Raw genomic sequence first — 27,769 nt, 5'->3', positions numbered from 1 at the left:
AAACCAAGGAGACCAATCGCCAATAACTAGGGGATTTTGTTTTGATGCCAGTTTTGTGACTTATCACACAAATAAATAGTTTTTGGCTCATAAGCTTGTTGACAAGAGTTATAAAAACAATACTTGGTTGTTCTTGAGGATCCCTTGAATCTGGTTCTCCATAACTCAGTGTAGGAATCTAAAGAGACAGATTTCGATCAACTGAACTGGTGACCTCCACCACAAAGTGCTCACCCTGTGTCCCTTTTCACCAGGCAGTCCGGGGAGTCCATCGAAGCCTCGGTCACCCTGTAATGTCACCAGACCACACAACATCACATCACGGCATCAAACTCATCACGGCCCGCACACAACTGCACTTCCTATTTCTCATTTGGATTTGGTGACAAACATGAAAGGACGTGTGCTGGCATTTGGTACCTTGCCACCGGGCTCTCCGGGCATCCCGCGACCACCGTCAGCCCCGGCACGACCCTTAAAAATAAAAGTTAAACATTCATCAAGCCTTACATAGTGTAATACATGTTAAATGCTAGAAATACCAATTCATGTTTAACATGATTAGATATTTACATTTTTGCTTTTTTTGTTGTTATCCTGTTATTCTCTCTCTCCTCTATACATTACTGTGAACCACTGTACCCTTTTTCTGGAAAACTGCTATGCAGTGGAATTAGGAAGTACCATTATTTTTTATGTGACTATTTTATCAAATAGTGACATTCTAATGCAGCAGCTGTGCTCGGCAGGATTTTATTGATTTGGACGGAAGCTGCTCTTTGTGGGGTCCAGGTGATTTGTTGGATTGTGCAAAGTCTTATCAGTGATGAGAAAAATTAAATATTTTTTAAGCAATAAACAAATGGCGTTTAAAGCCTGAAGCAGCAAACATTGTTGGAACCAGGGAGCAAGCAGTAGAGCAAAAATATTGTTAACACAAATCACTGATGTTCGAAAACTACTGAAAATAAACAGGCAAACAATAACAAAAATATAATTATCTGATATTACTTGATTTTTCTGTTGCACTGATGTTTGAAAACTTTACAATTTCTCCTCCTCAGCTGCCTTTTCAGAAGTCTATGAAAGGACAGCGGTGACAGGGATGCAAGAAAAGTTGAATCCAATGTAAAAGTGGATGAGTACGTTACACTCAGTAACTCATTTCACAATTTTAACATTGAAATCGGCTAATGAATGACAACTGACCCATGAATCAAGCTCGCAGTACTAATATGTCGATAACTGGTTTTGTTTTATTAGTAACCACTTGGGTCAAGACGTTTGGCTCTGCACTGTGACACTAATCGAGGTCCACATCTGCGTTTTTTTCCCATTTAGGCATTTTCAGACAGATTAACTGCCCGGCCATTGATCCGAGGACTGGAGGCAGCGCATGCCTTTAAGCACATGTCACACAATTGTTTGTTGAACTGGAAATAAGCCTCTCAGGGTTAGAGCAGTGACCACAAGTACAAACAACCACACAACAACAAACACGGAGGCATGTGAGCACACGCACAGTGCGCGGTCAGTGTAGCAGGTCATTGAGTTCACTCACCCTCTTGCCAGCTTTGCCAGTTGGTCCTGAAGGCCCCTGGATGCCACGAGGACCCTGCACACAAACAAGGACCACTCAGTGACCGACCCATTAATAAACTGGGGATGTGGCCTACAGTAGCTGGTGACGGACATTTCTATGCATTGGAGGAGTAGAATCACTTCTTTCTCACCTGAGGACCATGGTCTCCACTTTCACCTTTCAGTCCAGTGTTACCAGGTAGCCCCTAAAGAGAGAGACACATGCAGTTTGCTACAGGACAGAAGAGTAAAAAATTGTGTAAAGAAGACAGCAGATGGCGATGTTTAGCTTGATATGCACATTCTTTATTGGTGCGCATCTGTAGAAAAAAAGGATCCACACGTTCCTTTTACTACAGATGCATGGACTACCTGGGAAGACATGATAACATTTTAAGTTTTCAAAATTCCATCAAACTGAATGTTTTGTATAGACGGATTGTGTGCACCTGACACGAACATTACTGTTCATTTGGACGGAAGGTTTGTGTAGGAAATCTTCAGGTTATCCTGATATCTCAAAATTATCAACAAAGACATATAAGCACATTAACATCGCTGGGTGTCTTTTGTCATATATTTAACGTCTAAAACTGCAATCTTAAAATTGTTGTAATAGGCAGAGATGTTGGGCATACTGTGTACTGTAATCTGTCTTCATGGACACGAAGCTGACTTTTGAGCATGTATCATATTCTGTATATCTTCCACTGTTCTTTGCTTCGGATTTTTGCGAAAAAAGTTTCAGATCAATATGCTTGGCCCTTTTGCCTGCAAAAAACAGATTTGAAACAGGGTAATTCTTTGTGCCTTTTCCTGCAGATAAACAGGGGATCGTTTATCGACAAGCCCAAGAGAGAGGAGGGGTGGGACAGATTGAAATTTTTTTGGCAGCTGGTAGTAACCAGCAGACAGGCAGTGTGGCCACTGAGCCACCAGGTGCTGATGAAACAGTGTTACAAAACAAATGATGTGCTTTCTGCAGTTTGTCCCCAAAGATATTAAAAAATACAAACATATAGATCTGTTTTTATTAACGCAATGTCGAAAATGACAATAGTAGAAATTTACTGATTATCATTTTTCAAGTTTAGCTGTATCTATATTTATAAACATTGCAGAAAAGGCCAAACTGTAGCATTGAGCTTTGATTAAATGTAACTTAAAGTGTCATGATATTGGTCTAAATGGATAGTCTGTGTGCAGATGACTACTTTAGTCATCAAATACAAACACAAGCAATTTGACAATAAACAAGATATGAAAATGTTACGTAGCCATATAAGTAAAGAGCCAATACCACAAAAAAGAGAGACTCACCACTGGCCCTGATCTTCCTGTCAAACCCATCGGCCCGGGGGGTCCCCTCATTGCCAGCTGCAGACCAGACACAGGCAAGAATAGGTCAGATTCCACTCAGTAAAGAACTGCATGCAAAAATAAATCTACCGGTACACATTGTATGTACAGTAAAGTGTATGACCTAGTTTGTTTATTTTTTCACATTTTGTTTTCATCCTCTGTCTTGCTTTAGATTTATACAGTGATTTGTTCGTTTTATCTGGTCTTTGCATGCCCACTGGTGAGAGACTGATATATCACAGGAACACGTAGAATATGATAGAATTAAAATAAAATCAATACAATGTATAACCACTTTGTGTCTTCCGTTGTTTTCCGTTGTAAACTGCTGTTTTACTGTATATGAGCAGCTGTAGTAACAATCTCTGTAACTAGATTTTACAAAGAATTCTTCATTCTGCATGTTATGCATATCTGATTACATGTCATATTTTCTATAGAGCAAAGTACTTAGCTGTTTCATAGTGTTGTAGACCCACATGTTCTCTGTGGTGTCTGAGGGCGTTATTAATGTGGGATATCATGCAGAACTGAAGACTTTATCTTTTCCCTGTGGGAGCACAGGTCCTCTCCCACATGCACAAAGACACTTTTACACCTGTCGGTTTAGCCCACCCGCAGGTCGAGAGCCCCTGGAGTATTTTTAACAGTCCCTCCTGTCCATCTGTTCAAAGTGGCCTTTTTATGTTGCTGCTCTTCAGCCAGCTCGGCATGTCTCCTTTTTAGCCTTGCAAGGCCGACTTAACGCTGTGTACCCTCCTCCCCTCCCCTACCCAAAATGCAGTCTTCTTCATCCCCCCTACAGCTGTGTGTGCAGGGTGCTGGGCAGGAGTGGGGGGTTTTGCTTCCAGGGAGCTTGTTTAATGTCTACTTACTCTGGCCTGGGAGAGGATGGCCTGGGCTTGGGCTTCTTGAGCTGACACCACTGGACCCTTCTCGCCATCCCCACCAAAACGGAACTGTTGAACACAAACAAAAAGTTGCTCAATCTATTTGTCATCACTATTAATTAGCCGAGAAATTGGGCTGATTATAGATCTACTTGAAAAAATGTTATTCTGAGCACTTACTGGCAACATCAGCATGGTACCAGGGGGTCCTGGCATACCATCGGCACCAGGCAGTCCAGCACGACCAGGAGGACCCTGCAACACAGAAGAGACACAGTCATGAAAGGATCAACTCAACTGTGACGACGGGAAGAAAAGGGAAAATGTAAAGGGCATTAAGATGATGAAAGAGAGATAGAATGATAGCTATGATAGATAGAATGATAGGTAGCTGCTGATACTGTATGAAGTGTGTGCAACATACTTGTGATCATATCAAAATGTGTTAATTTCAGTAGAACAGAAAAGATAAATGAATGGGAAATGTGGTTTTCATTAAAGCCCTTTTCTGTGCATGTGTTGTGCTTGTAACAATGGATTCAATCCAGATGTAAATGTTGTTCAGAATTTAAAAAAAGTAATACATCATTTAGAAAATCAGTGCGAAGAAAATGTACAAACATATGTGTCCCGACACTGTGAGAAATCTACCCAATCCTGTGCTATGCTCCTATGGTGTTAACAGTGGCAGTAATGTGGAAGGAAACAAAAACACAGCCACACACACTTTCACGTACAGTACATACATACACCACACAGCTGGAGCACTAAATGCTGGAGGTGTGCTGTTTGTTGGGTTCATTAATATGTGCTCCTCCTCCTGCGGCACACATAGACTGAGCCTGTTCATCTGTAAACCACGCTACTGTCTACAGTCCAAAACCAACATCCTTTTCCACGAATTCAGGTGCCAATATTTGTGCGAGAGAGAGAGAGAGAGAGAGAGAGAGAGAGAGAGAGACCCGAGGCAAATATTCTGCATTTTCTAACCTTCCACAGTTTGACCCTCGTAACTGACCTGCTAAGTCTCAACTTACTGTATAAAAAGGCATCTGCTTTCCAGAGTTGGTTTGAAATCGTTTTAAGTCATGGTTGGCTCAGCGTCACTGAATCATGTTAATTGCAAATACTGCTATTTAGTATATTCTTTTGGTTATTAAAAAATATATATTTTTTAGTTTACCTATTCAAAATTAAAAAATGATCCAATCATCCATCCACTGTGGCCTATTAGATCATTGGCTGTGGTGTAGCACGTTAACAGCTGACTGGTATGATCTCAATAGACTAAGTTATTGTGTAGGAGATTGTTAACTTTGACACATACTGTAACTCATTTTCTTTTAGGATGGTGGCTTAAATCAGGTTGTAATTAATTCTACTAAGATACTATGAGCATGCTATTAAATTGATTAAGGTTAATGAGCCCATACTACACCATCTATATAGACGAGTACGTGGAGACACTCACATTATCATATTTACAGTGTGCACAGTTTTTTTCGGGGACATAAATAACAACTCACCCTGTCACCGGGATCTCCAGAAGTGCCTGGGGGTCCTTGTAGGCCTGAGGGACCTGGAAGACCCTGAAAAGCCAGAGCCACGTCAGCAGGCCACCTGCATGCTAGCTCTTCTAATTCTGACAACGATGGTGCACAATAATGCTCAGGAGGTAAATCAATATACTCACAGCCGGGCCAGAAGTTCCCGGTGGTCCTTCAATCAGCATGCCCTTTAAAAAATCAAATGTATTGTTTCACAACACAAGTGCAAGTTATAGTTATAATGAGAGGAAAAAAGCTCATACTAATAATAATAATAATAATTGCTGGATACTAATTTCAACTAAAATGACAGATCATGAACTTTTTGGGGCCTTACGGGTTCAATCACAGCTGGCTCGCCCTTCTCTCCCTTCTGGCCGAGGGCTCCTCCAGCGCCTGCAACCTGCAGTTACAAAGGGAGCACAGAGGTGGCATTCTTCACACAGCAGTTACAGTTCACAGGTGAATGGAAGGCAACGATGAGCAACTGGTGACTGGGGAGGCGCGTTCAGCCAGTGAAAAGAATATGCGGGAACAATTTTCACTCAATCAATCAATATCGTATACTCAGTCGTGACTACTGCAGCTATGTCAGAGGCAGAAAGTGAGTGAGGAATTCCACAAAGTGAGGTGGTGTTTGGAACGAGACAGGCAAAATGTTAGTCACAAGAACGGACCCCTACTCTGCGTGCTTGAAATGGAGCAGTGCTGTCATTGTGCAGTGTGGCTAAAGGTGACCGATAAAACATCCCTCAACACAAACAGGTTATTACTATCATGCAAACCCAACAAAATAATCTAACTAGAAGAAAGAAAGAGTGGGAATAAGAATCATTGCCTTATGATGTACAGAGTCTTCTTTTCTATTACTTGTGCAACAGAGCAAATTATGACATTTAAATAAATGGTGGTAGTGAATGAGTTCATCTGTCTCGTGTGTTTATGTCTGTGTCAGTGGAGGTGGGTGGGGTTGGGATGGGTTAGGGGCTGCTTCTCTGTGCATGGGAGCGAGAGGCTGAGGGAGGCACGCAGACACAACATGATGTTTGATGATGTTCAGCCGGTTGGTAAACATACACAGCACTGGGGCCAAATGGCTAAAGATAAAAAATAAAAATAAAAGTGGGGAGAAGTATGCATGTGAAATATTTCTACCGACTAGATGACAAAATGTTATAAGCTGTGACTGTTCGTAGGGGATGGCGGAGTTCAAAAGTTTGGGCATGGAAGGGAGTGAAAGGAATCTATAACATCTGCATTACAAGAGTCGGAGGGCGGGAGGGCTTGTTGGGGACGTTTAGGGCGGGGTGCGAGTTGGGCCGACATTGAAGACTGTGTGTGGAGATAATAGGCTGGAAGGCAAAAGAATATAATGTGTGGGTTTGAATTATTTCCGCTAGCACGACAGCTACTAAATTAAGAAGTAATCAGTTTAGATGCATGCATCGTCCCTAACACAGCTGTCAATCATTAAATCCCCAAGACACAATGCGTTTACTGACTCCACACGTATCCCATGACAAGCAACCCGCTACGAAGGCGTGCACTGGAAGACATGGTGAGTCCCTGACGCGGGTCTTTCATGCACACACCCCTCGGTCAGCGGGTCAGGGTGTGATACTTACGGCGCTCTCGGAAACGTCGGTTTGGGCAGCAACCCCAGGCCCCACCTCCTCATCGTCGGCTTCCGTGGGCTTGGGAGGGGCCGTGCCATACTCATCATATGCCCCGTAATCATACAACCTGTTGTCAACCTCGCCCAAGTCATACTCCTTTAGGTCATATTCCTTAAAGTCATATGCTTCCGCACCAGTGTCCAAGTTGTCCACCGTTTCCGGGACAGTGGTGGGCTCCGGAGCAATGGGAGCAGCCTCGGTGACATACCCACCGACAACATCCTCCTCCACAGCCTTTCAGGTGTTACCCGAGCAAAGAAGGCGGGAAGTTATGGTGAGCAGACAAGGAGATAAGGATGTTAGTTAAGCAATTGAGGTAAACAGTGTACTTTTAGATGTTATAAAAGCAGACTGCTAATGAATTCAGCATATTATTCAGAAAACAAAATTGGTAACACTTTATTTATTCCAAATATATTAAGTGGAATTGAATATTCAAATTGAGCATTAACAGGTACATTAATTAATGTAAGTAGATATGTTACAGGACAAAGGAATAAATAAAGTGTTTCCGTAATGACTGTGATGATCATTTTGTTATTTATAGATGTAAGGACAGACGTGATGTTATCTCAGCCTTCTTTTATACTGATACACACAGTAAAGACAGGCTGAAATAGACGTCTGAAATGACACCAGCGGCAATATGCACATCAAATCAATCATCAGATTGTAGCAGCTGTGCAGATATACAGAGTGCCTCATAATACATAACATGCATAAAATTTAAATTTGTTGGCTGACAAATCCATTTTTAATGGAACATGTTTCCCTGGTACACTCTGTATTTGGCACACGTGATACAACCAGAATTTTTTCTTTCATTTCAAACTGGGATCACTGTGGATTCAGCTTCAGAGGGCAACAAAATGGATGCAATTACACAGTTTTCATTGGCAGCACTCCACTTCCAAACTCACCAAATTACATATTTAGAATTTCCTGTAAAATCACATCCACTTTGTCAAACGCTGCAGTAGACAATGCACTTTTGTAGCTGGCTGAGAGGAGATTTCAGCCTCGTTGATCATAGTTCGTTTAGAGGCAGTGAGCAGAACTAGTGATCAATAACCAAGCTCGTGTGATGGACAACAGGGCATATATTGTTAAACAGATAATATCTAGTATCATCACTGTCAGTGGCCTTGGCTGAGAGATGCTCTGTCATCATCAGCTTCTTTTAATCCTGGACGAGGCTGCGAGTCTTGTCGACTCTCTACTCTTTGTGTGGGTAATAAAAGCAGACAAGCTGGTGAGACTGAGGCAACAATTCTGGGCAAACAGCACTGGCTGTTAAACACTTTTTTTGGCTCCCGGTAAACAAACAAAAAAGCTACTTTAATAAATGCCTGAGTGTCTTCTATTTGTTGGTGAATGTCAAATCCACATGCTTGTATTTCATTTTTTACGTAGCGAACAGTATGCATGGCAGAAACTGTTTGTCCTTCTCTCATTTCTATTATGATCCATCCAGGGAGCCCATAGTCTTTCACCTCCAAAAAGTAATTTCAAACATCGAACACTAATGTTAACTTGATCACATGCTGGAAACTGACTAAATCTGCAGCCTTGGCCAAAAGTGAATGTCGACATGACGCTACAAATGTCCTCCACAGTGTCCACCGCATTATTTTCTAAACATGCAACAGGGTGTATGCAGTGGAGCAAGTGGGTTGTAGCTTTCAAACATCAGGGAAAAGAACTCCTCCTGCCCACACCAAACTCTTAGCAAGTCAAAAGACACATCCATTCACTTGAATGGTTGTGTCTTTGACATTTCATACCAGATGCTTCCTTGGGTAAAATCTTCCTTGCTCACATTTCCCAAAACACCCGACACTGGTTTTTAAAAGTAGATAAGAATAAGGATGAAAATTACCTCGTAGGGTCCACTCGTGGCAAAGGGGGACTGAGTTTCTACAGTTCCGTAGTCATTGTCTGTATTGTAATCTCCTTCTACATTGTTTAGCTGAGTCATGTTGAAAAAAGGACAGAAGAATAAAGCGAGGGTTAACACAAAGGCTCAAACCAAGGTTATTTGCTCGGGCTCCTCTCAAGCTGGCTACGGACTGTGCTACTTCTACTCAAAGGAGGTTAGGGAGCTCTAAGTCGGCCATCAGAGATTTTCCCTTCAAAGTTCATGGCAGGAAGATCTTGATGGGATTAGGTCTTTTTTGAACATGTACGTTTACCCTAAAATTGCCTCTGGGTCGTGCCGGCGCTGTGGCCTGGTAGCCAGGCATCTGTCGTTTCTTCTTAGCGGCAAACTTTTTAGCTGGTGATTTTTTGGCAGCCAAGAACTTTAAGGGCCTGGCCTTAGTTTTACTGAGGGACTTTCTGGTCCTCTTCTTTTTCATGGAGACACTACGTTTCTTTCTCTGGAAGAGGTTGCGGCGACAAAGAACACCAAGACAAACATGGAACATTCAAAAGTGGAAATGACGATTCAAAGGCACAATCTGCGATTTTTGCACGGAATCTTTACCACACCAACTGTCAGCGCCCATGTGCTCTACTTCCCCGGGAGCAGCCCGTGTACAGTAGTTGGTCTGCATGGCATCCTTTCGCATGGTCACCATGTACAGCAACTACAAGGGCTGCAGTGGGAGAGCTGGCCATATTAGCACTGCCTTCAGATTACATGACAGTTGGGTAGAAAGGGTGTTGCACAACAATCGATGACTGGGCCTTTCATGTGACACACAGGAGACTTTTTGGGACATACTGTATGAACTTATCAATCTGGGACTGACGTCAAAACAAAACACGGAGGATTTGCCTTTCAGCAACACCTTAGAGCTACAGCAGGGTTGGATTGCTTTTGCAGCATTTTCCAAAAAATGTATTGTACCATATTGCCCGATATCTCACACTGTAATGAAACAGTTTAAAGACATGCTGAAATGCAAAAACACACTCAAAGCAGACGGCATTCAGAGTGAGAGAGAGCAGCAGCCTGATAAAACGGACACAACAGGGACTGACACACTGAGTATGTGTACATGCACACTCAACAGTCTATGCTGTTTTAATCACAGAAAGCATGATCAACTCAGGACACTCGATTTGCCTGATTCTTTGGTTGTTTGTGAGAAATAATTCAAAAACCTGGAGGAATAATTATCATAAACCAGATCCCTCCCAGAAACTGTAATCTCGGTGTGCACATAAACATAACACTGAGACATGGACAACACACGAAACGAACTGGGGGGCGGGATGGACAAAAGGAGACATCACTGGAAACACATCTTTTTTTTTTTGTTCTTTTCCTTTTTTCATTTACCTGTGGTTCATAATACTCATCGGTTGGAACGCTGTCTGTGGCTCCCTCAGAGTAATCATAGAACTGAGAGTAATCTAAACCATCAGTAGTGTACTGGAGAGGTTCAGAGAAAGAGAGAGAGAGAGAAGAGAGAGTGGGACGAAGAGAGGTCTTAGTGTTAGCATTAGCATCAAGGATGCAGAGGCAGAAGATGATGCATGTATCATCCTTCAAACAGCTTAAACTCAAACACAGAGCTTGAACCAAAAAATTAATATCATTATTATTGCACAAGGAACGGTTAGAAATTGAATAATCAGTGCAGCATTAATAAAATCATACTCATAGCATCATATGAAATGCTACAAGATGTGCAAAGTGTAATGCCATGATGCATTAAACATGTATAATTAATAAAACGTGAACATATTATGGTTCATAGATAATGATAATGAAAAATATCATCATTACCTCGATCCGAATGATCCAAATCACTTGCGACTAAATTGAATAATGGTCTGAATGTGGTGAACAAACAAGTAACCACATGCTGAAACTTTGCCAGCAAACATTTCAACAGATGGGAAGTTTATAAGCTCATAAAACAAAGGAAAACAACAGGGAAACCTCAAAGACATAATCACCAGCTGCATTTCAGGGATATCGTAATGGAACTTTCTCACTGCAAGCAAGTCAGTTATACATATCTCAAGACTTCAAGCAGATTAAAGGTTTCTGATTCAAACAAAGTGCAGCGTCTCCCTCTTCTTTTAGTTACTCTATGTAGTTGTCTACCAGTCCCTAATCGATGAGCCAAAAAACTAAACCATACAATCAATCATGCAGCACGTGTGCTCCAAACGATCAAATTAATGAAACACAGTTGCATTAAACTGGCAACAATGTAGGTTCAGGCACCAGGCTGAACTATTTTACAGCTGGTCAGTGTCCATGACTGTTTCACGGAGCCCATCATAGTCATGTAAATGATCCATAGACAAATATATGAGAAGCACTCGACATGTTTAAATGAGTGAGCAGTAAAATGGATACTAAAGTTGTGTGTGCTTGGCTGCTGCTTGCACAAAAATAAGAACTGTGAGCAAACAGTTGGGGTTAATAGAAATTGATGTTGCATCCTTAAGTTAAAAAATTAGATAACTCAGGGACAGAGGAAGAGTTGACAAAGACAGAATATAGTTAGCCCTCTCAGCTCCGTACAATACAACTTCCAAATTAAAATCTTACGCTGCCATGTTTCGCATACATATGTCAATCAGTGCTAATCAAACTTACTACATTCAGTAAATCATCATGTCTTCATGGTGAAACTTTGAATCGTGAAGACACGAGTCAAGGACATTACTGCAGGCATTTTACCTCCACCTACCTACTTGATGGAAAAAAATGTGGTCCATGTGTTGAAGATTCAACTACTGATTTGTGTCCATGTAGCTGTCTGGTCAATTCCTGAATGACTTGATTTACTCAGTATTATAAGTGGACTCACACAAGTCTGTTCTTTCAATACCAACACCAACAGTCAACAACTGTGGGTCACTCTGTAGATAGCTGTTAAAACATGCACAGACACACCAACATCATACAGATATCCCAAAGTGTAAAACCTGACGTGGACTTGTGGAACAGATCGAGGGAAAAGCCTGGCCTAAGACGACAAAGGCCCCAAAAACTTAATTTATCCCTGGGGCAAACTTCCCAAAATCTCCTAATTTACACAAATGCTACATGCTTATCTCTGTTAAAACACTTTAACCCACCTACAAGGGCTGTGTCCAAGGGCTGACAGACTTATCATGTGCTAATAAAACCCGAAAACTTCAACAGGCCCTGGATTTAAGGGAAGCTCTTCAATCCCTCCTCTTAGAGAATTCAAATTTATGTGGACCCTTCAACTGGTACAACCCCCCCCCCCGCCACCACCACCACCACCACCACTGCCACCCTCCCTGGTTGGCTGACCTCTTCCTCTGGCTCCTGGGCTTGCAGGGAATCACCGTGGGGAGTCTCACAGTCTGGGCTGTAATGTTCACAGTAGTCAAATGCTGCTTTGGGATCAGCCACAATCAGAAGTTGCTGGATGTCACCCTGCAGAAGAGAGAAAAAAGAAAAAACGTGAGTCGGGTTACTGTCTGCATGCAGAAGCTATGTGCCTCCCACATGTAATCTTCCACGTCCGTTTCAAAAATCCCACATTAGTGCTTTGAAACTGAATTATTTACATGAATATTACTCTGACAGCTCCTTCAGTTGCCAAGCGTTGATGAAACGACATCATTAGCAACACACAAGACAAGGCTACACAGACATACTGACAAGGGGGTCATGTCTCATCTTGCTCACCCACTCACATGCTGGGCAAAGTGGCATGAATGTACATCTTAAATTACAGATGTGATTTCTTCGACCCCATACACTTACTGAGTAAATTCCCACCTTGTATGATTAAACGGTCCACACTCACACGGCGTAGGGAGGAAACTGAGCGCAGACACTGAGAAAATTATTATTATGAGCGCCAAGGTTTACCTCCGGAAACCACATGAACATGTGTCATCACCTGGCATCAAACTATTTCATTCTTACTATTAACCACTGGTAAGACCATATTATTGGCTTATATTTCTAACCTCAGATTCTACAGACACACTGGAAGAAATAAAAGACCAGTAAACAGCTTATACATATTTCATGTTTCGTTTTTGTGTAACCGTTTGATTTTCATTGAGCTTTACTCTTCCGATGTTACTGCCATATTTATTTACATGTTACTTCTTCTTTACATGTTAATTGTACATTTGGTTAATTGTAAAAACTATGTGTTTTTTTTCCTTGACTAAAAATATTGTTTCAAAATCACCCAAGCGCTGAATCAAATTGATGTTGAACAGCCTTTAATTTGAAGGCTCAGCCCACAAGCCCACATGGTTACTGAGGATGTCTGATGCAATTAATGTCAAGGGGGATTGTTCTAACATGAAGCCATCTCTAAAAATGTAGCAATACATTATCTGAAAACCGTAAAAATAGCACAGAGCAAGTCTCACACATGGATTGAGAAAAAACACCCAAACCACAGTGTTCTCTCTATGGTTGTGGCAGCACACCACAGTGCTCGACACTGTCTCGCCTTCCTGTCAGTCCTACAGCCAAAGCACACAGCTCACTGCAAGACACCGAAACATATTGGACAAAGCATCTGGATTTTTTTCTGTGCAGTCTGTAATTGCTCGAACCGTGTTCCTGCAGGCCACTTTCTGAGCCCTTATACACATTGCACAGACAGCTGAGGGGGGCTCCTACGAGGTGGCTGAGCAGACATGTCCTTGGTGAGGGTGTTTGGCAGAGGCAGCACACGGAGATGACTGAGCCCAGAGGTAAAATCCTGATTCACTTGTGTCAGCACGGGCACCATACGTTAAAGAGCAGAATAGAAGACTGGCAGCGAAACAGGAGAGAAATGAATCAGGCTGCAACTTGTCAAGAGAATGTGTGTGTGTGTGTGTGTGTGTGTGTGTGTGTCAGTGTGTGTGTGTGTGTGTGTGTGTGTGTGTGTGTGTGTGTGTGTGTGTGTGTGTGTGTGTGTGTGTGTGTGTCAGTGTGTGTGTGTGTGTGTGTGTGTGTGTCAGTGTGTGTGCGTGTGTGTGTGTGTGTGTGTGTAAATTCTCCTTGTGTAAAAGCTACACCTATGGATCCCTTAAAATGTACAGTACCTTAGTGTAAACATTCATGTGTTACTGCTTGTCCAATGGGAAAACACGCAGCGCTCCTTGACACTTTCTCCGAGTAACCATCCATCAACATCTGACTGCACACTGCTTCAGCTGTGTGCCTCTGGGTGGGTGGATACTCTGCTGAAGAGGAACTGATTCCTCTAACTGACTGAATACATTTCTAACAACAACACAGGTAAGACACAGTGTATCTGGATAACGAGCACCTTTGACACTTTGTCTGAAAGTGTCACAACAACCGAGTCACGGGGAACTGTTTCTAATAGGGTAATGGTAAAAAATGCATACACTAATGAATCACAAATAGGGTTTCAAACTATGACAATATGAGCAGAAAATGTTGTGTTAATTCTTACAAGTGTCTTGGTTTTAAGAAAGATATAATATCACAAAACCATTTAAAAGATTTGCCATCCTGACAATGACAAATTGCCCAGCGGAGAGATAGGCAGGGGACAGTGTGTGTGTGTGTGTGTGTGTGTGTGTGTGTGTGTGTGTGTGTGTGTGTGTGTGTGTGTGTGTTAGTGTGTGTGTGTGTGTGTGTGTGTGTGTGTGTTTGGGAAAGGTTGGACAGAGAAAGAGAGATCAAGCCTTGCCCTGACTCAAGTTGACATGTATTACCTCATGTGTCATCCAAAGACCAACACTGAACGCTTGAACCCTGCCTAGAGTCAGCTCTAATTAGTCCACATCTGAGAGCCACCCGTCTGCACACAAATAGGCTGTGGAGACACGGTGCTCAACCCCCAGATCAGAACTCTGGCTGTTTCATAGGAGGACATGAGCAACATGACAGATGCATTCAATAGTAAACGCACAAGAAAAGACAAAGTGACCACATATTGTACAGGAAGTGTGCTTCCTGATGCATAATAAAGACATTGGAGAACACTCCATTGAACACACCATGACCACAGTATGAACCAGAGGATGGTCTATCTCACTATCAAGTATTTGCAGCATCAACCGGTCAACAGCAAACGTAGAAGAGCCATTTCACAAACTCAAGACAAGGCGAGTGAGAAACTGAGCTGTCGGCTCAGTGAGGGAATGCCAAGAAGCGTCCAGAGACAGACAGGCAGAGCCTTAACAGAGCGCAGCTGGGATGGTAAAAGATGTTTTGTGCTGGGAAACACCTGGGGAGAGTTATGCCGATGGCTCTGAACCTGTCTTCCATTGTGGACAGCTGAGATAAAAGCCTCTGGCAACTCCTAGCCAAGCCAGAGCTCCAAAATATGCCCCTTCCTCCCTACAGCACAGCGCAGCACGGTGCTGCTCAGCACGGCAGAGCACTACACTGCTCTGCGCAGAAACAGGCCCATGGGGCTGTGTGTTAATGCTGGTGTCAGAGGTCAACGAGAAGGGAGAGCCTGAGAGAGAGAAGCTGGGTCAAGATCAACAGCTGAGACGTAGAAATCTATTTACTGCTCTATACCTGCTATATCCACTGTGTTGTTATTTTTGGTCATGCTCACCGCGAGTGGAAACTCACAAAGTGTGCACGATAATTCTTCACGGAATGATGATACCATTTAGTGCAACAAACAACAACAAAATAAAGGATATAAGACAAGACCGTATGTATGGTAATAAATCACACTGTGTCATCTTCAATGATATTTTCTAAAGTGATGAGAAATATCTTATTAATATAAATCTATATAAATATACAAGGGGTCAAAGGTTAAAGCTGTGTATGGTAAAAGTTTGAATTCCACAGCTGCAGTAGCTCCATGAAGAGCCACGCTTTGAATGTTCTGATTGCTCTTTTGCCTTTTCTTTACCAAAATGCAATTGCATGGTGTAATTACAGGGTGAGTGCAGGGCATCAGTGGCCAAATCAAAAACGCAACTAGTCGTCACCATGGGTCCTTTGACATACCTTCGCCCGGGGGGAACATGCCTTTAGTTTGGCCATAGGTAACTGTAATTAGACAGCCCCACACAACAATTAGCCACTCCTCCAATGTCTATACAGTACAGTGGCCCTGAACAGAGCAGAACTAAGAAAGGGTAGAAGGGGCTTGAACCCCAGACAGCTGGAGGTCAGAGCCTCCAAGATATGACATTAAAGGAGCGGGACAAAAGAATTTTTTTGGTAGAGCAAGAAGCCACTGCTCTGTAGCAACAGCAAATCACAATGTAGGTAAACATTAAAAGGGCAATGACAGGTCCGACTGCAGTAGAACAACATGGATAAGTTTGACAAGATTATAAGTGGAATTAATACTAACAATATGGGCATATGACACAGACATCTCAGCACCATCTAGAAATAGAAGGACTAGGCAGGTATGTATATGTTAGCGTGCTCGGTTCAGACAGGTAATGGTTCCAGGCATGAATAGACGGTCTTTGACACGGTTGGGAGGCCTCAGGATGGGGAGGGGTGGGGAGGGAGGTGGTGGTGGTAGGCAGGGGAGAATATGCAGGGAGGGGAGGAGATGGGGAAATGAGGAAGGCCTGACGGGGCAATGAAAGACTCCCATTCATCCAAACCAGATCCCAGTGCGACGGTGGTCACCTCCAACCTGGGGCAGGTACGGTATGAATAGACGTTTATGAAAAATGCAGATCAACTCATGGAAACAAATGTCAAGAATTAAATATCGGATAAAATGGCTATAATGTTTTATTATTATTGAATTTATTATCAACCAATTGTGATATTAAAGTCACCTACCACAGTAATACTGTTATATAGTGAAAAACGAGAAGAGGTCTGACAGAATCTGCCAGGGTGCCTTTACCTTTCCGCAAATCTGACTTTATTTATTTTCTCATTCTAACCACCGGCCTGAATGCACAAGGCCAAGGTATTTCCTTCCCCTGTATATCCCAGCATGCATCGGTCCCTGTGGATCTCAGAGGAGGGCAGGGACAGAGAACAGACAGGAGCTGTTCCAAAAACCACACAGCGAAGACCCTGTGAGCCGACTTATGGCTCCTATTTTCAGCATTTCCACTGGCCAAACTCTGACTGGACTCACTGTTTCATACAAACGCTGGTTTCCAACCAGGAGATATGAAAACAAATCTGTTTATAAAACTTTATGAAAACTAATTAATTCATTGTTGTGTAATATAACACAATAAACTCATTGAGATTACAGCAACATCCAGATATCTGTAAACTGATTTCATATTTTTCCCGACAGATATTATGTCAGTATACGACTGACAGAGACTAAAATATTTTAAGTTTCATCAAACTGATACAACTTCTGTATATGGCCAGTATGATGGCAAAATAAAACTAAATTACTGGTTATCTCTTAGATATAAATGATAATTCTGATTAATGCTGATAAAACCCATCTTTGTATATTATATTTAAGTTTTCTTTAGAAAATATCTGCATGTCATTAACCAAATGACCACAGTTTAGCATGAGGTGAGAGCAAAGAATGTCAGATAGAAATATGTTATATATACATATATAACAATAGCAGGAGCAGCAGTCATTCAAACATGGCATCAGAATAATGATTTGTCATTCCTGCGGCCCATAAACAAACCAGCCCTCTCTCACAAGCAAACACAGCCCCCATGGAGCATTTCAGTGACCTTTACCTCAGCCATTGTGTGTCATTATTTACATCTGCCTGAGCCCAATGGCAGCACCCACCTCCGGGACAACTGCACCTCACAGCGTAATGTTCAAATCACTGGCTAAGGAGGTGGCATTATTTGAGAGTCAGCCTGGGATAGATCTGCACAGTAAATTGATGGTGAATGGACTATATTTATATAGCGCTTCTTTAGTCTTATTGACCACTCAAAGCGCCTCACAGGACACAAGTCACATTCACCCATTCACACACATTCATAAAGCATTTTGTCTGTCACTTCACACACTGTCGGAAGAGCCGTCAGAGGCAATTTAGGGTCAATTGTCTTGCCCAAGGACACAACCGCATGCGGACTAGGGGAAGCTGAGATCGAATTGCCACAATTCGGGTCAGTGGACGACCGACTCTACCTCCTGAGCCCCAGTGAGAATTCCAACACAAAATTTCAAGATGATGGAGTTTCCCAGCAGCACTTGAATTATACATAGCAGAAACAACAACAACTCAATAACTGCCAAGTGCTACGGTATTCGCCAGACTGTGAAGCCTTACATCTGACCGATTGTAAAAGCAAAAGTCTTTCACGTCTTGAACCAAGTAATATGGGGATTAAAGCTGTGATGAATAAACTTAGTCAATAGATTAACCAATGTATAGAAGTCCATACATTGGTTGGCCACTTCAACCACTTTACTTGCAAACCATCCAATTACAAAGTTAATCCTAAGTGTTTCTAATAACAAGGTAAAGAGAAACTTCAACAAAGGATCTGAGACTGAGAACAAGCTATAACAATGTAGAAAAGATGGCAAATAAGTCCAAACTTTGGGTCCGAATCATAAAAATACCGCAAGATGCAGTCGACAGTTGAAGATGCCTTAAAATTACATCCAAGTTAACCTAGAAACCATTATATCACCATCTGTTCACTGTCAGTGTCTGCTGGGACTTCATGTGTAGATGCTGCACCTCAGCTCCAACACTGAACACACCCACAAAAACTCTCTCAGAACATTCAGGCCTCAACAAACCCAGAGTCTGTGATTAGCTCAGAAGTCACTCTCCTTTTTTCTGTCTGCATTTAAAATAAGCTCAGAGTAGTGCTGTCTTGCGATCTGTGTCCATCGTGCTTCTTAAAAGGCTGCCCAGGCAGCCACACAGCCCTGTGTCTGTTTGGCCCCCCAAAATATAATCTGAGCTCCTCACACTTTGAAAAAGTGAGAGCAACACATTGACAAAGTTACTCGGGAGTTCCAAAGCAAGGAAAGCTGAACACTTCTGCCACGAGTCATTCTGCGCTGTCATCAAACTACACCCTGATGTCTCAGATGTATTGGTGATATCTACAGTGAAGGTCCACATAAATCAAAAATCTACAGAATTGGAGCTCTCCAGATCCTCCCTGGTTTCTATCATCTCCACATTCCTTTTTTGCAGCATCAAAGGACACTAGGGCTGCCAACATGGGATGTTGAACTGATGAACTGAAAACCCCCAAGTCAAAGAATTTGAAGCAACATTTGGCAGAGAGAGAAATCTGGACACAATAGATACTATTATGTTGAATGAATGCCAATGCCAAACTGCATAAGAAACAATGAGTTAAATTCAAACAGACTGAAACACTACTTGTTGAATCCGTTCAAACAATCCACCAACGACAAGTTTACCTGGAAGACCTCCTCGTCCAGGATCCTGGTGCCAAACACGGTGATGCCGCTGGTGTCGATGGCAGCATGGTCACTCCGGAGGAGAGGCTTGACGATCTTCTTCTTGCAGTCGACAATGATGGTGACCATCTTCTTCTCCACGCTGATGGCCACGCGGTGCCACCTGGTCAAGGACACAGTAAGGAGAGGTGAGCAAGAAAAAGAGGCCAAATGGTCATTGGATGCATCCGGTGATGTCACCTGAGGGACTTGGAATGGAGGGCAGACCTGGAAGAGTTAATCCTGTTTTAAAATGTTTTCAGGAAATTCAAATCAAATCACACATTTACCACAAAGTGACTAGTCGGCTGACACTGAGTCATCCTGAAACACCGGAGGCACTTCAACTGCACATGGCAAGTGTATGATCATTACAAAAAGTAAGTAAGTCGATAACATTCTGTTTGAGCGTTTGATTGCAAGGGCACTTTATCAACACCTCAAATGGGATTATAATCTGCCTTTTACACAACACAAAACACCTCAAGGAGGAAGAAACGGCGTCCTATGACGGGATTCATGATAAGAAGTAATGCTGAAACAGGAGCAACAGCGGCAGCGTCATTTCGATCGACAACATCCGTGTACGCAAAAGGGTTAATCGAGGTCACACGTGAGTCTGACACCTCCCTCGCCTCTGGACCATTTGCCACTGCACTTAAGGAAGGACTATTGAATACCAGGCGGCAGTGGACCACATTCTTGCCCCCACACTTTGGCCCTGTTTAACACGGGATTACACTCATTAAACTCCAAACTTAATCCTCCTTCTGGGTTACTCGGCATGACAGACATGGTGAACATTGTGGAAAGTGTGTGTCAGGATCCAGGAAGGCCTGCCCTGCCAGAGCAGGAGACACACAGTCAAAACATTGTTCTGGGGTGGAAGATGAGAACTGGCACCACTGTTGCTCAACATGGCAGCATGGGAAGCACGTATCACAGATCTGATACCTCATTTATCCTCTACGGTGGTATATTTTGCTAACAGAGGAGGGAAATGCCCAATTCTCTTGAACACAACTAGATGACACATTCCAGGGCAGGCAGTGAAGCTTAGAGGAAAACAAGCATGCAACACTCTCTGGGCTTAGCGCTACAGCAGTAAGGATTACTTGTCACTTTATACTGTAACGCAGAGAAGCAAATGCTGACTTCAATAGGTTTAAGAATATCTCTAACTTTTGGTGTGCATTAAAGTCAGAGTAAGAAGAGTGACATTGTATGTGAGAAGAAAAATGTAAGAATGATCTTTCCCAAAACATATTTAAAGAGCTTATAAGCCCGACAGCATACAGTGCAACAGCTCACTAGAAACCCCCCCAGTCCCTTTAAAGAGAGGGATTATGCTCTTTTTCACCTCATCAATGTCATCATTGTGCCTCTCTTTTCAAGCTTGGCGTATGCTTTCTTAGTAACAATGCATCCACAGGGACTGTACGAAGCCTGAGCTGAAGATTTAGACAAGGCCTGGACCTGGAATCCATCCAGACCAAGAAGTGCTAAAAATCCTCTACGGAGAACATTGCCTTTTCCAGAGTGGGTCACAAAAACTACACACTACACGAAACAGCCAACAAGACCAACACAAAAGATGGCTGGGACTGTTGACATCTTCTCTTTGTCACAACCTGCCCATAAAGCAGAGCTATTGCTGACATGAGATGTATGACTGTTTTTCCAGAGCTTCCTTTTATTATGATTACAGTGTAAACACTATATCTCATCTTAAGAACATTTAGGGGCAAAAAAAATATCTCCTCACGTATCCCCCTCCTGCCCCTGCACATGGGCTCATGTCAGCTAAGCTGAAGCTCTGAGCGAGAGTTCTGGGATTTCAGAACCTGGGAGCAGATAATCAGGTTTATGCTAAAAGGTTAGGAGCGCTGTTTCTGGTTGGGTGAGGTAATCCAAATGGGTAAAAAGGAAGTTTAAGACTGCCCCTTTCCTCCTCCTTCCTTTCCCCCCCTCTCTAAAATAACAGAGGCAGTGAGTTCATGGATGAGGTCAGGTTGCCCATAGCAGTCCCTGCTGAGCCCCAATAATCCAGTGTCTCCCTGTGTCTGACCTGTCTCTGTGCCCACGGACCCCTGATGGGATGGATAATCCGGTGATGAGCACCTGTGGTGCAACAATGGGAAGATCTAGGTTTTGTTCTTGCTTTTATCAAGGAGAACAGGTCAGTGGAAATATGACAATGTCTGACCATTTGAATGCTTTCAGTCGATTTGGGGTTTTAGGATAATCGAAACGCCACTGAAATCACCCCACCTCTCAGAAAGAATTTCAATCAAAATGCAGAACAATCCATTCCTGTTTTCCAGTTTCCAATCATATCACAAAAAAAGACTTTATGATCCAATAAGACACCTACTGCTAAGCCGGTTGGACAATTCAGGATTTTAAACACTCTCATTCACCTACTCCGCTCTCCGCATGCTGCAACACCCTTTCCTTCTGAATCAGCTTCAGCCATGAGGGTGTGTGGGCGTGTTTGAGTATGTGAGTACATGAGTGCACATTCGAGATCTGACATACTTTCCATCAGCAAGGTTGAGACTACGGAACAGGGGGTAGTCCTCCGGGGCTGGACTGCCAGTCTGATCCTCATACAGGAAGACAGGTGAGCGTCCCACTTCCACGCCCAGCTGCTGCACTCCCTGCCTGTTGTAAATGGACAGCAAGAAAGACTGGAGGCCGGACTTGGGGCGCACTGTGGTCAGGATGGAGAAGTCCTCGGGAAATACCCCTCCTGCAAAGACAAATGAGGAAGAATGGATGGGTTAGAGTTACTGTGACTGTAAATAAGACAGACCTACAGACTTTTCATTGAAACTTTTAACATGTCTTCATTTTAAAGTTAGGTGTAATTGTAAAGGTTGTTCCGTTCTGTGTGACGCACATCTATAACAGTGTTTTGTGGCTACAAGTATACACCAGCATTGTGCATCATCAACACTGTAAGTCTAGCTTGGAGCTATAGAAATCAGTCACATGAAGATAATTACATTACGGTACTTGTGTGTACACGTGCTACATTTTTGTGGACAAGGTTTTGCAGAGACAGTACAGAGCACAGGACCACAATCAAAACACACCTTCCAAACACACTCACACCACATGACAGTTGAATCAGGTTAAATTTGTCTTACCGGGGAATAACTGCGTGGTGGGGGCACTGATCTGGACCTGCTTGGCAACTCTGTAAGCTGAGTCCGGCTGCGATGCTCTTCGGTTTGTGCAAAATCCTGATGTTTTCGTCACTCCTTCAGGGTAATTTTGAAAATCTAATACTTTTAGGACGTCCACTGGTTCTGCTGTTCAGGGAGCAAATAAAAGGTCAGTTAGGTCACAGCCAAACATTTGGTTAAAGGTGTACTTGGTCCATCACAGTGATCAGCACACAGATGATGGATGACAACAGTGAATATCAAATGCATATTACATTAAATTTATTTTTAGTCATGTATGGCTTTTATCATTTTAAATACACTTGTCCACAGCCACTGCATGATTCATATTACATTCAATATTATTATACCCAACTTGGGAACACTTCACAGATTCCCTCATTATATCCATCCCATTCCAGTTCTGATGTTGGCCTCCCTGTGTCATCTGAACAGCACACCTTTCACAGTATCAATGACTCTACCTATACACCCTGTGTATGATTAACAGTAATTAACATTTTACACAAGAATAACCCGCACTAGGAAACTCGTGTCTAAAGTTAAGTTGGAAAAGTCTGCCCTTGCCATGGCTCTACAGGCTCATCAAACAGGAATCGTCTCCATCAGGGTGAATCACAGAGTATAATGAACAAACAGGGATCTAGTTCTATAACACCTGGATAGGTTTACCTTGATAAGGCTCACCTGGGCTCTCTGGGTTTTTCATTCCCTTCAGTCTGATACACTTTACATAATGGAGACCCCTGGGAAAGAATTATAATGATGCCTCTTCAACAAAACACCCACTCAGTACCAAACATTAGCTCGGTGAACACGATCGGTTCAGTTTGTACCTGGGACATTTCACTGCAGAGCATACAGACCAACATCTGAATAATACAAAGGCCGAATGTTAAATGTCGCAAATCTGTTGTTGCAGTATAAATGAGCATGCCGGGGTGTCTGAAAGCATCAGCCCACCTTTTCTGACGGCTCTACAGCCAGTGTTTTGTTAAGCGTGTAGAGGTCAATTTGCTCTCAGAGTTTCTTTACTTTTTTTGATACAGGGGGATCCAAAAAATACCTGATGTTGCTCTCAACCTTCTCTGGTCAACATTCCAGCTGTGGCAATGAAAGGCAACACCAGAGACTGTTTAATTCTGTTCAGAGAAGCATTTGGTTTGGGGACAAGAGCTTGTTTCAACATGAGTGTATTCAGAGGAAATATGAAGTTGCTGCAAGCAGCGCTCATTCAAATGGTTTGTACAAGATCACCAGATAAGTCAGTGCTGCTGTTTGGGCACACTGTTCAGAACAGCACACTTCATAATGAAAGCAGAGAGAGCAGCTCGGCTTCAGTCTGTCATACAAACACATGTGACCATCAAGCTCAGTTGGAATAACTGACCCGCCTCACTGTCAACCCACCACAATCCAACGGAGAGCACACAGAGGGCCCAAGCAAACTGTCGCTGCGTAGGAATGAGTAAAGTCAACTTGGCCCTTGCTTATAGCTTGTGAGGAAGAATCAGCTACTTACTTTGGAGAGTGAACTGAGAACCTCATTGTGAGTTCCTGCAGAGTTGCTTTCAGTTCAAACTCCGGGACTCATAGGTTCCAGATGTGGCAATTTTGGCCAGGCTGCGACCCTCGCACGGACGCGCTGAGAAAACGTCAACACAGGCCAATCCATTAAGGTGACCAAATGAGTGTGCACAGGTTTTAAAAGAGTGCATCTGATGAGCTGGTGTGAGAATGCCCTCGGGCCTGAGCAAACAGGCGGCATACAGAAGAAACCAGCAGAATGTGGCACGAAAGGATGGACCGCCCTGAGTCCGGAGGAGAGATAAAATCCCAGCCAACCGTTAAATCAACCAAGACCGTCTCGATTGATGGATCACACGGATATCTCTAAGCAGAAGCATGCGAGAGGAGGAGGAGCAATATGACACATTACCATAATACACAGATGGACAAATCTGATACCATCTCCGCCATGTGTTCCAAGAGATAACGTAACAACATTCTTAGGACAGAGGCCAAAAAGTCTCAGCTCATCCTTTATTACATAATACATAAGACATGAGCATGCTGATATCATAACCCCCCTCCTGCACTCGTGCTGAGCCTTTACGTCTTTACACAAAGGTGAAACTGGCTGGTAAACAGAGGAGGACCTTTTCACCTGCAGCTCCCTGAGACTCTAATAATATCTTCAGCCAGAATATGTATGTATGTGTGTATACATATATATATATATATATATATATATATATATATATAAATACATCCCAACCACCCACCCCCCATCTCCCTCTCTCCTACTTTTAACTTCCACCATGCTGCCGGCTAAAACAAGACAGCTTTATACTACTGTCATTCCAAGGAAACTTTACTGAGACCTACCCATGTTTTTCAAAGCATATTTCCCCTCTACCCCCCCCCCCCCCTCCCCTCGTATTAACCCTCATTAACTCCCTTTACTGTATCCCTTCACATGAATATCAGAGCATGTTGTCACATAGCGTTTTAAACTTTATTCTAAATCCAAAAAAGATCACGTAAGAGCAAAATAAGTCCCTCGAAAGCCCCTGTGATCCTCCCCACTTCAGAGTTTGCATTTGAATTTTCAGTTATAACGCAATTTCGGTGTCACACAAGTTCTGACTTTGTGTGGAGGATCCAAATATGTGACAGCTTCAGCAGGACAAAGCTGATGTTCCTGGTTGAGCACATTGGGGAGAGGACTCTGAAAACGCTAGCTTTGTCTGCTGGAATGCACATCTGAGCTTGCGCCCGGGGGGCCTTAGAAAACGTGTCTGTACACTGCTAGATAGAGAGGGCACCCTGCAGAAACAGCTTCGACTGCCATAAAGAGCTCAGAAGAAACTGACAGGGACCCTGGAACACGTTGCCTGCAGCGCAATACTTCAGATTAAAAATAGAGGCAGGAGTTGATGAATTTGGAAAGGTGAGATTTACAATCTTCAGCACAACTCCAGTCTAGTATCCTCTGAGGTGCATAATTTAATAAAAAGTGACAAAAAATGATTTGTACAACCACAATGAAACTCTGTTAACTTCAACTTTTTCTGATTTCTTCCTTTGACGTCACCAATTAGTTGGTAGAAAGGTTGAGACATTTAACCATACGTTCTTATGAAACTTTTTTAAAACCCATAGCATGAGATAAAGTTCTATCGATCTTTTTTTTTCTAACACAAGGCTGAATTTCCACCCTGCGACATTTCCTTAACTTCTACCTGCATCGGAGTGTATGACAATAAATCCATACTGATTTGTCAAAAGGATAAGATGTGGGGTCTGTGTAATCATGAACCCAATGACTGGTGGCCATTATGGCTGCAGGCTAGGCCCATATGCAGGCCTGCTCTTTGAAGGCTCTGAAATCATAGGGAAGTGCGGCAAGGACCATCATCAAATAACTGCTCAGTACTTAAGAGAGGAAGCATTCCCACCGCTCACACCACACAGCACTGTCCTGCAGTTCACCAAACAAGTGCAACGTTGAGGGGAAGAGCTGCACCAGGGCTGGGGGTGGGGAGGGGGGATCAGCCTTTGGGCTTCAGTGTGGACCAGGGCACTGTGGAGATAGGGTGAACCTGCCTGACCACTCAGACCCCTGTTGACACGCAGAGGCTTTGCGCTCTGCAGTGACAGATTTGAGAAGTGCTTTCCATCTCCACATTTACTATGAGCCTAAAGCTGTACACTGACAGAACATCTCCATTAAATACCTTACTATCTATATATGGATTATGTGTCCACCTGGGACATTACGCTCACTGCATTCATTTATGAAGAGACTGCAGCTGTTCTGACAAACAGGTCAACATGAACCACAAGCCCTCTCAATATCCCTACAGCCTGACTTAGAGAAACATCACATGGCGCGTTCATATGAGAAACACCGTGGGTTCGGTGCCATTCCTCATATGAAAGAAACATGTAACCCAGGCAAAGTCCAGGGTCCGACAAGTGTCCATGGTCCTCTGGCTGAGGGAACCCACCCTGCTAACCAGGTCCACATCCACCCAGCGGACCACGGCTCAGACAAAGAGCTTCCTCTCAGCCCAAGCGAGTCTCACAGCGCAGGGGTCCCGGTCTCGGCGCGCACATACCAGCGGCTTTGGATGAATTGAATTAGGCGAAGTGTTTCATCTTCGGGGCGGACGCTTCCCACTCATGCGTAAAAGTAGCCCGAGGTAAATTGAGTGTTAATTAATATAGTGTTTTGGCCAGAAAAATATGTGCACCTCAAGCAGTGACACCCACCCACCCCCACCCCCGAGACCGTGCGCTGCCCAAGTTGCCTCTACTTTAACTGTCCACTTCACCACAGCGGTGAGATCAGTGTACAGATTTACTGTACTGCAAGTTTTTTTTTTCCTGGTGGCCTCCACACAGTGGTCATACAGGTAGAATATACTGGGCAGGCACGCTTTAATATAACTACTTTAGTTGTGGGGGGGGGGGACGCGGTCGGTCATCCATCATCAGTTACCGCTCCGTCCCCCCTTTTGGGCCAGATAAAGTTCATTTGAGAAGTGTGCTCCCTAATATACCAGCTTACCTGCTGTGACAAAAGCAGCCTGCAGAACCAGGGTTAAAGTGATGAATGCGGTTACAGTGGAATCCATAAGCCACCTTTTCGTTTTCCACCGTGTGGACCACCTTTGCATCTCCATGGTCGAGCGCCCACAAGTGAATAAAACTCTCGGGCGACTTCAGGTGATGTAGGTGTCAACGACGTCCCTTCCACAATCCCAAATGATGATGGAAACCGTCCTACAGAAAAGCCATAAGTGGGGATTTGTTCGCCTCCTTCTCTCAGCCACGAGGCCCCCGATCCTCCTTCCCAGCGCCCAGCCTTCACAGTGAAGGTAGTCGGGCTTTAACCAAAACGCGCGGAGTGCAGTCGGTACACTTGGTGCGTCCGCGGGCAGGAGGGCTGGGCATGCTCCGCAAACCAGAGCCACGATTACAGAGGGATGACAAGAGAACCAACCCCCGATTAGCAAATCACGGGGCTGGAAAGTCTCCTTCGGGTCCACCCATCAGCTCGGTAAAGCGCCCCCAGGTCTCTCCCCGGTGCGTCTGAGGAAAGAGGAGGAGAGAAAGGAAACGGGGACAATGTTGGTAACGACCCGGGGACGATGAAATGACAGAAAGTTGTGTTGCTTTTTTTTTTTAACACCATTCTTTCCAATGATCCTAC

General features: G+C 43.5%; 1 protein-coding gene across 8 annotated transcripts in view; it reads right to left on the bottom strand.

The window, feature by feature from the left end:
* Window positions 1-27,531, bottom strand: part of col11a1a (collagen, type XI, alpha 1a) — a 69,982-nt gene extending 42,451 nt beyond the window's left edge. Inside the window, exons 1-18 of one of the 8 annotated variants that reach the window (XM_035619546.2) lie at window positions 27,125-27,531; window positions 22,510-22,671; window positions 21,896-22,109; window positions 19,319-19,481; window positions 12,305-12,430; window positions 10,343-10,435; window positions 8,936-9,025; window positions 7,006-7,290; window positions 5,718-5,783; window positions 5,527-5,568; window positions 5,360-5,422; window positions 4,014-4,088; window positions 3,819-3,902; window positions 2,902-2,958; window positions 1,734-1,787; window positions 1,562-1,615; window positions 421-474; window positions 235-288 (exon numbers count right to left, since the gene is read on the bottom strand). In XM_035619546.2, coding sequence (XP_035475439.1) covers window positions 235-288; window positions 421-474; window positions 1,562-1,615; window positions 1,734-1,787; window positions 2,902-2,958; window positions 3,819-3,902; window positions 4,014-4,088; window positions 5,360-5,422; window positions 5,527-5,568; window positions 5,718-5,783; window positions 7,006-7,290; window positions 8,936-9,025; window positions 10,343-10,435; window positions 12,305-12,430; window positions 19,319-19,481; window positions 21,896-22,109; window positions 22,510-22,671; window positions 27,125-27,239 — 1,851 coding nt within the window. In that variant the 5' untranslated portion in view covers window positions 27,240-27,531. Of the gene's footprint in view, window positions 1-234; window positions 289-420; window positions 475-1,561; window positions 1,616-1,733; window positions 1,788-2,901; window positions 2,959-3,818; window positions 3,903-4,013; window positions 4,089-5,359; window positions 5,423-5,526; window positions 5,569-5,717; window positions 5,784-7,005; window positions 7,291-8,935; window positions 9,026-9,248; window positions 9,435-10,342; window positions 10,436-12,304; window positions 12,431-19,318; window positions 19,482-21,895; window positions 22,110-22,509; window positions 22,675-27,124 lie in introns of all 8 variants that reach the window. The other 7 variants (XM_035619545.2, XM_035619548.2, XM_035619551.2 and 4 more) reach the window with 7 other exon arrangements.
* Window positions 27,532-27,769: the final 238 nt, after the last annotated feature.

The sequence above is a fragment of the Scophthalmus maximus genome, chromosome 21 (assembly GCF_022379125.1).
Source record: "Scophthalmus maximus strain ysfricsl-2021 chromosome 21, ASM2237912v1, whole genome shotgun sequence".
Taxonomy (NCBI): Eukaryota; Metazoa; Chordata; class Actinopteri; order Pleuronectiformes; family Scophthalmidae; genus Scophthalmus; species Scophthalmus maximus.
The sequence above is the reverse complement of the archived record's forward strand: the minus strand, read 5'-3'. Positions and strand labels throughout refer to the sequence as shown.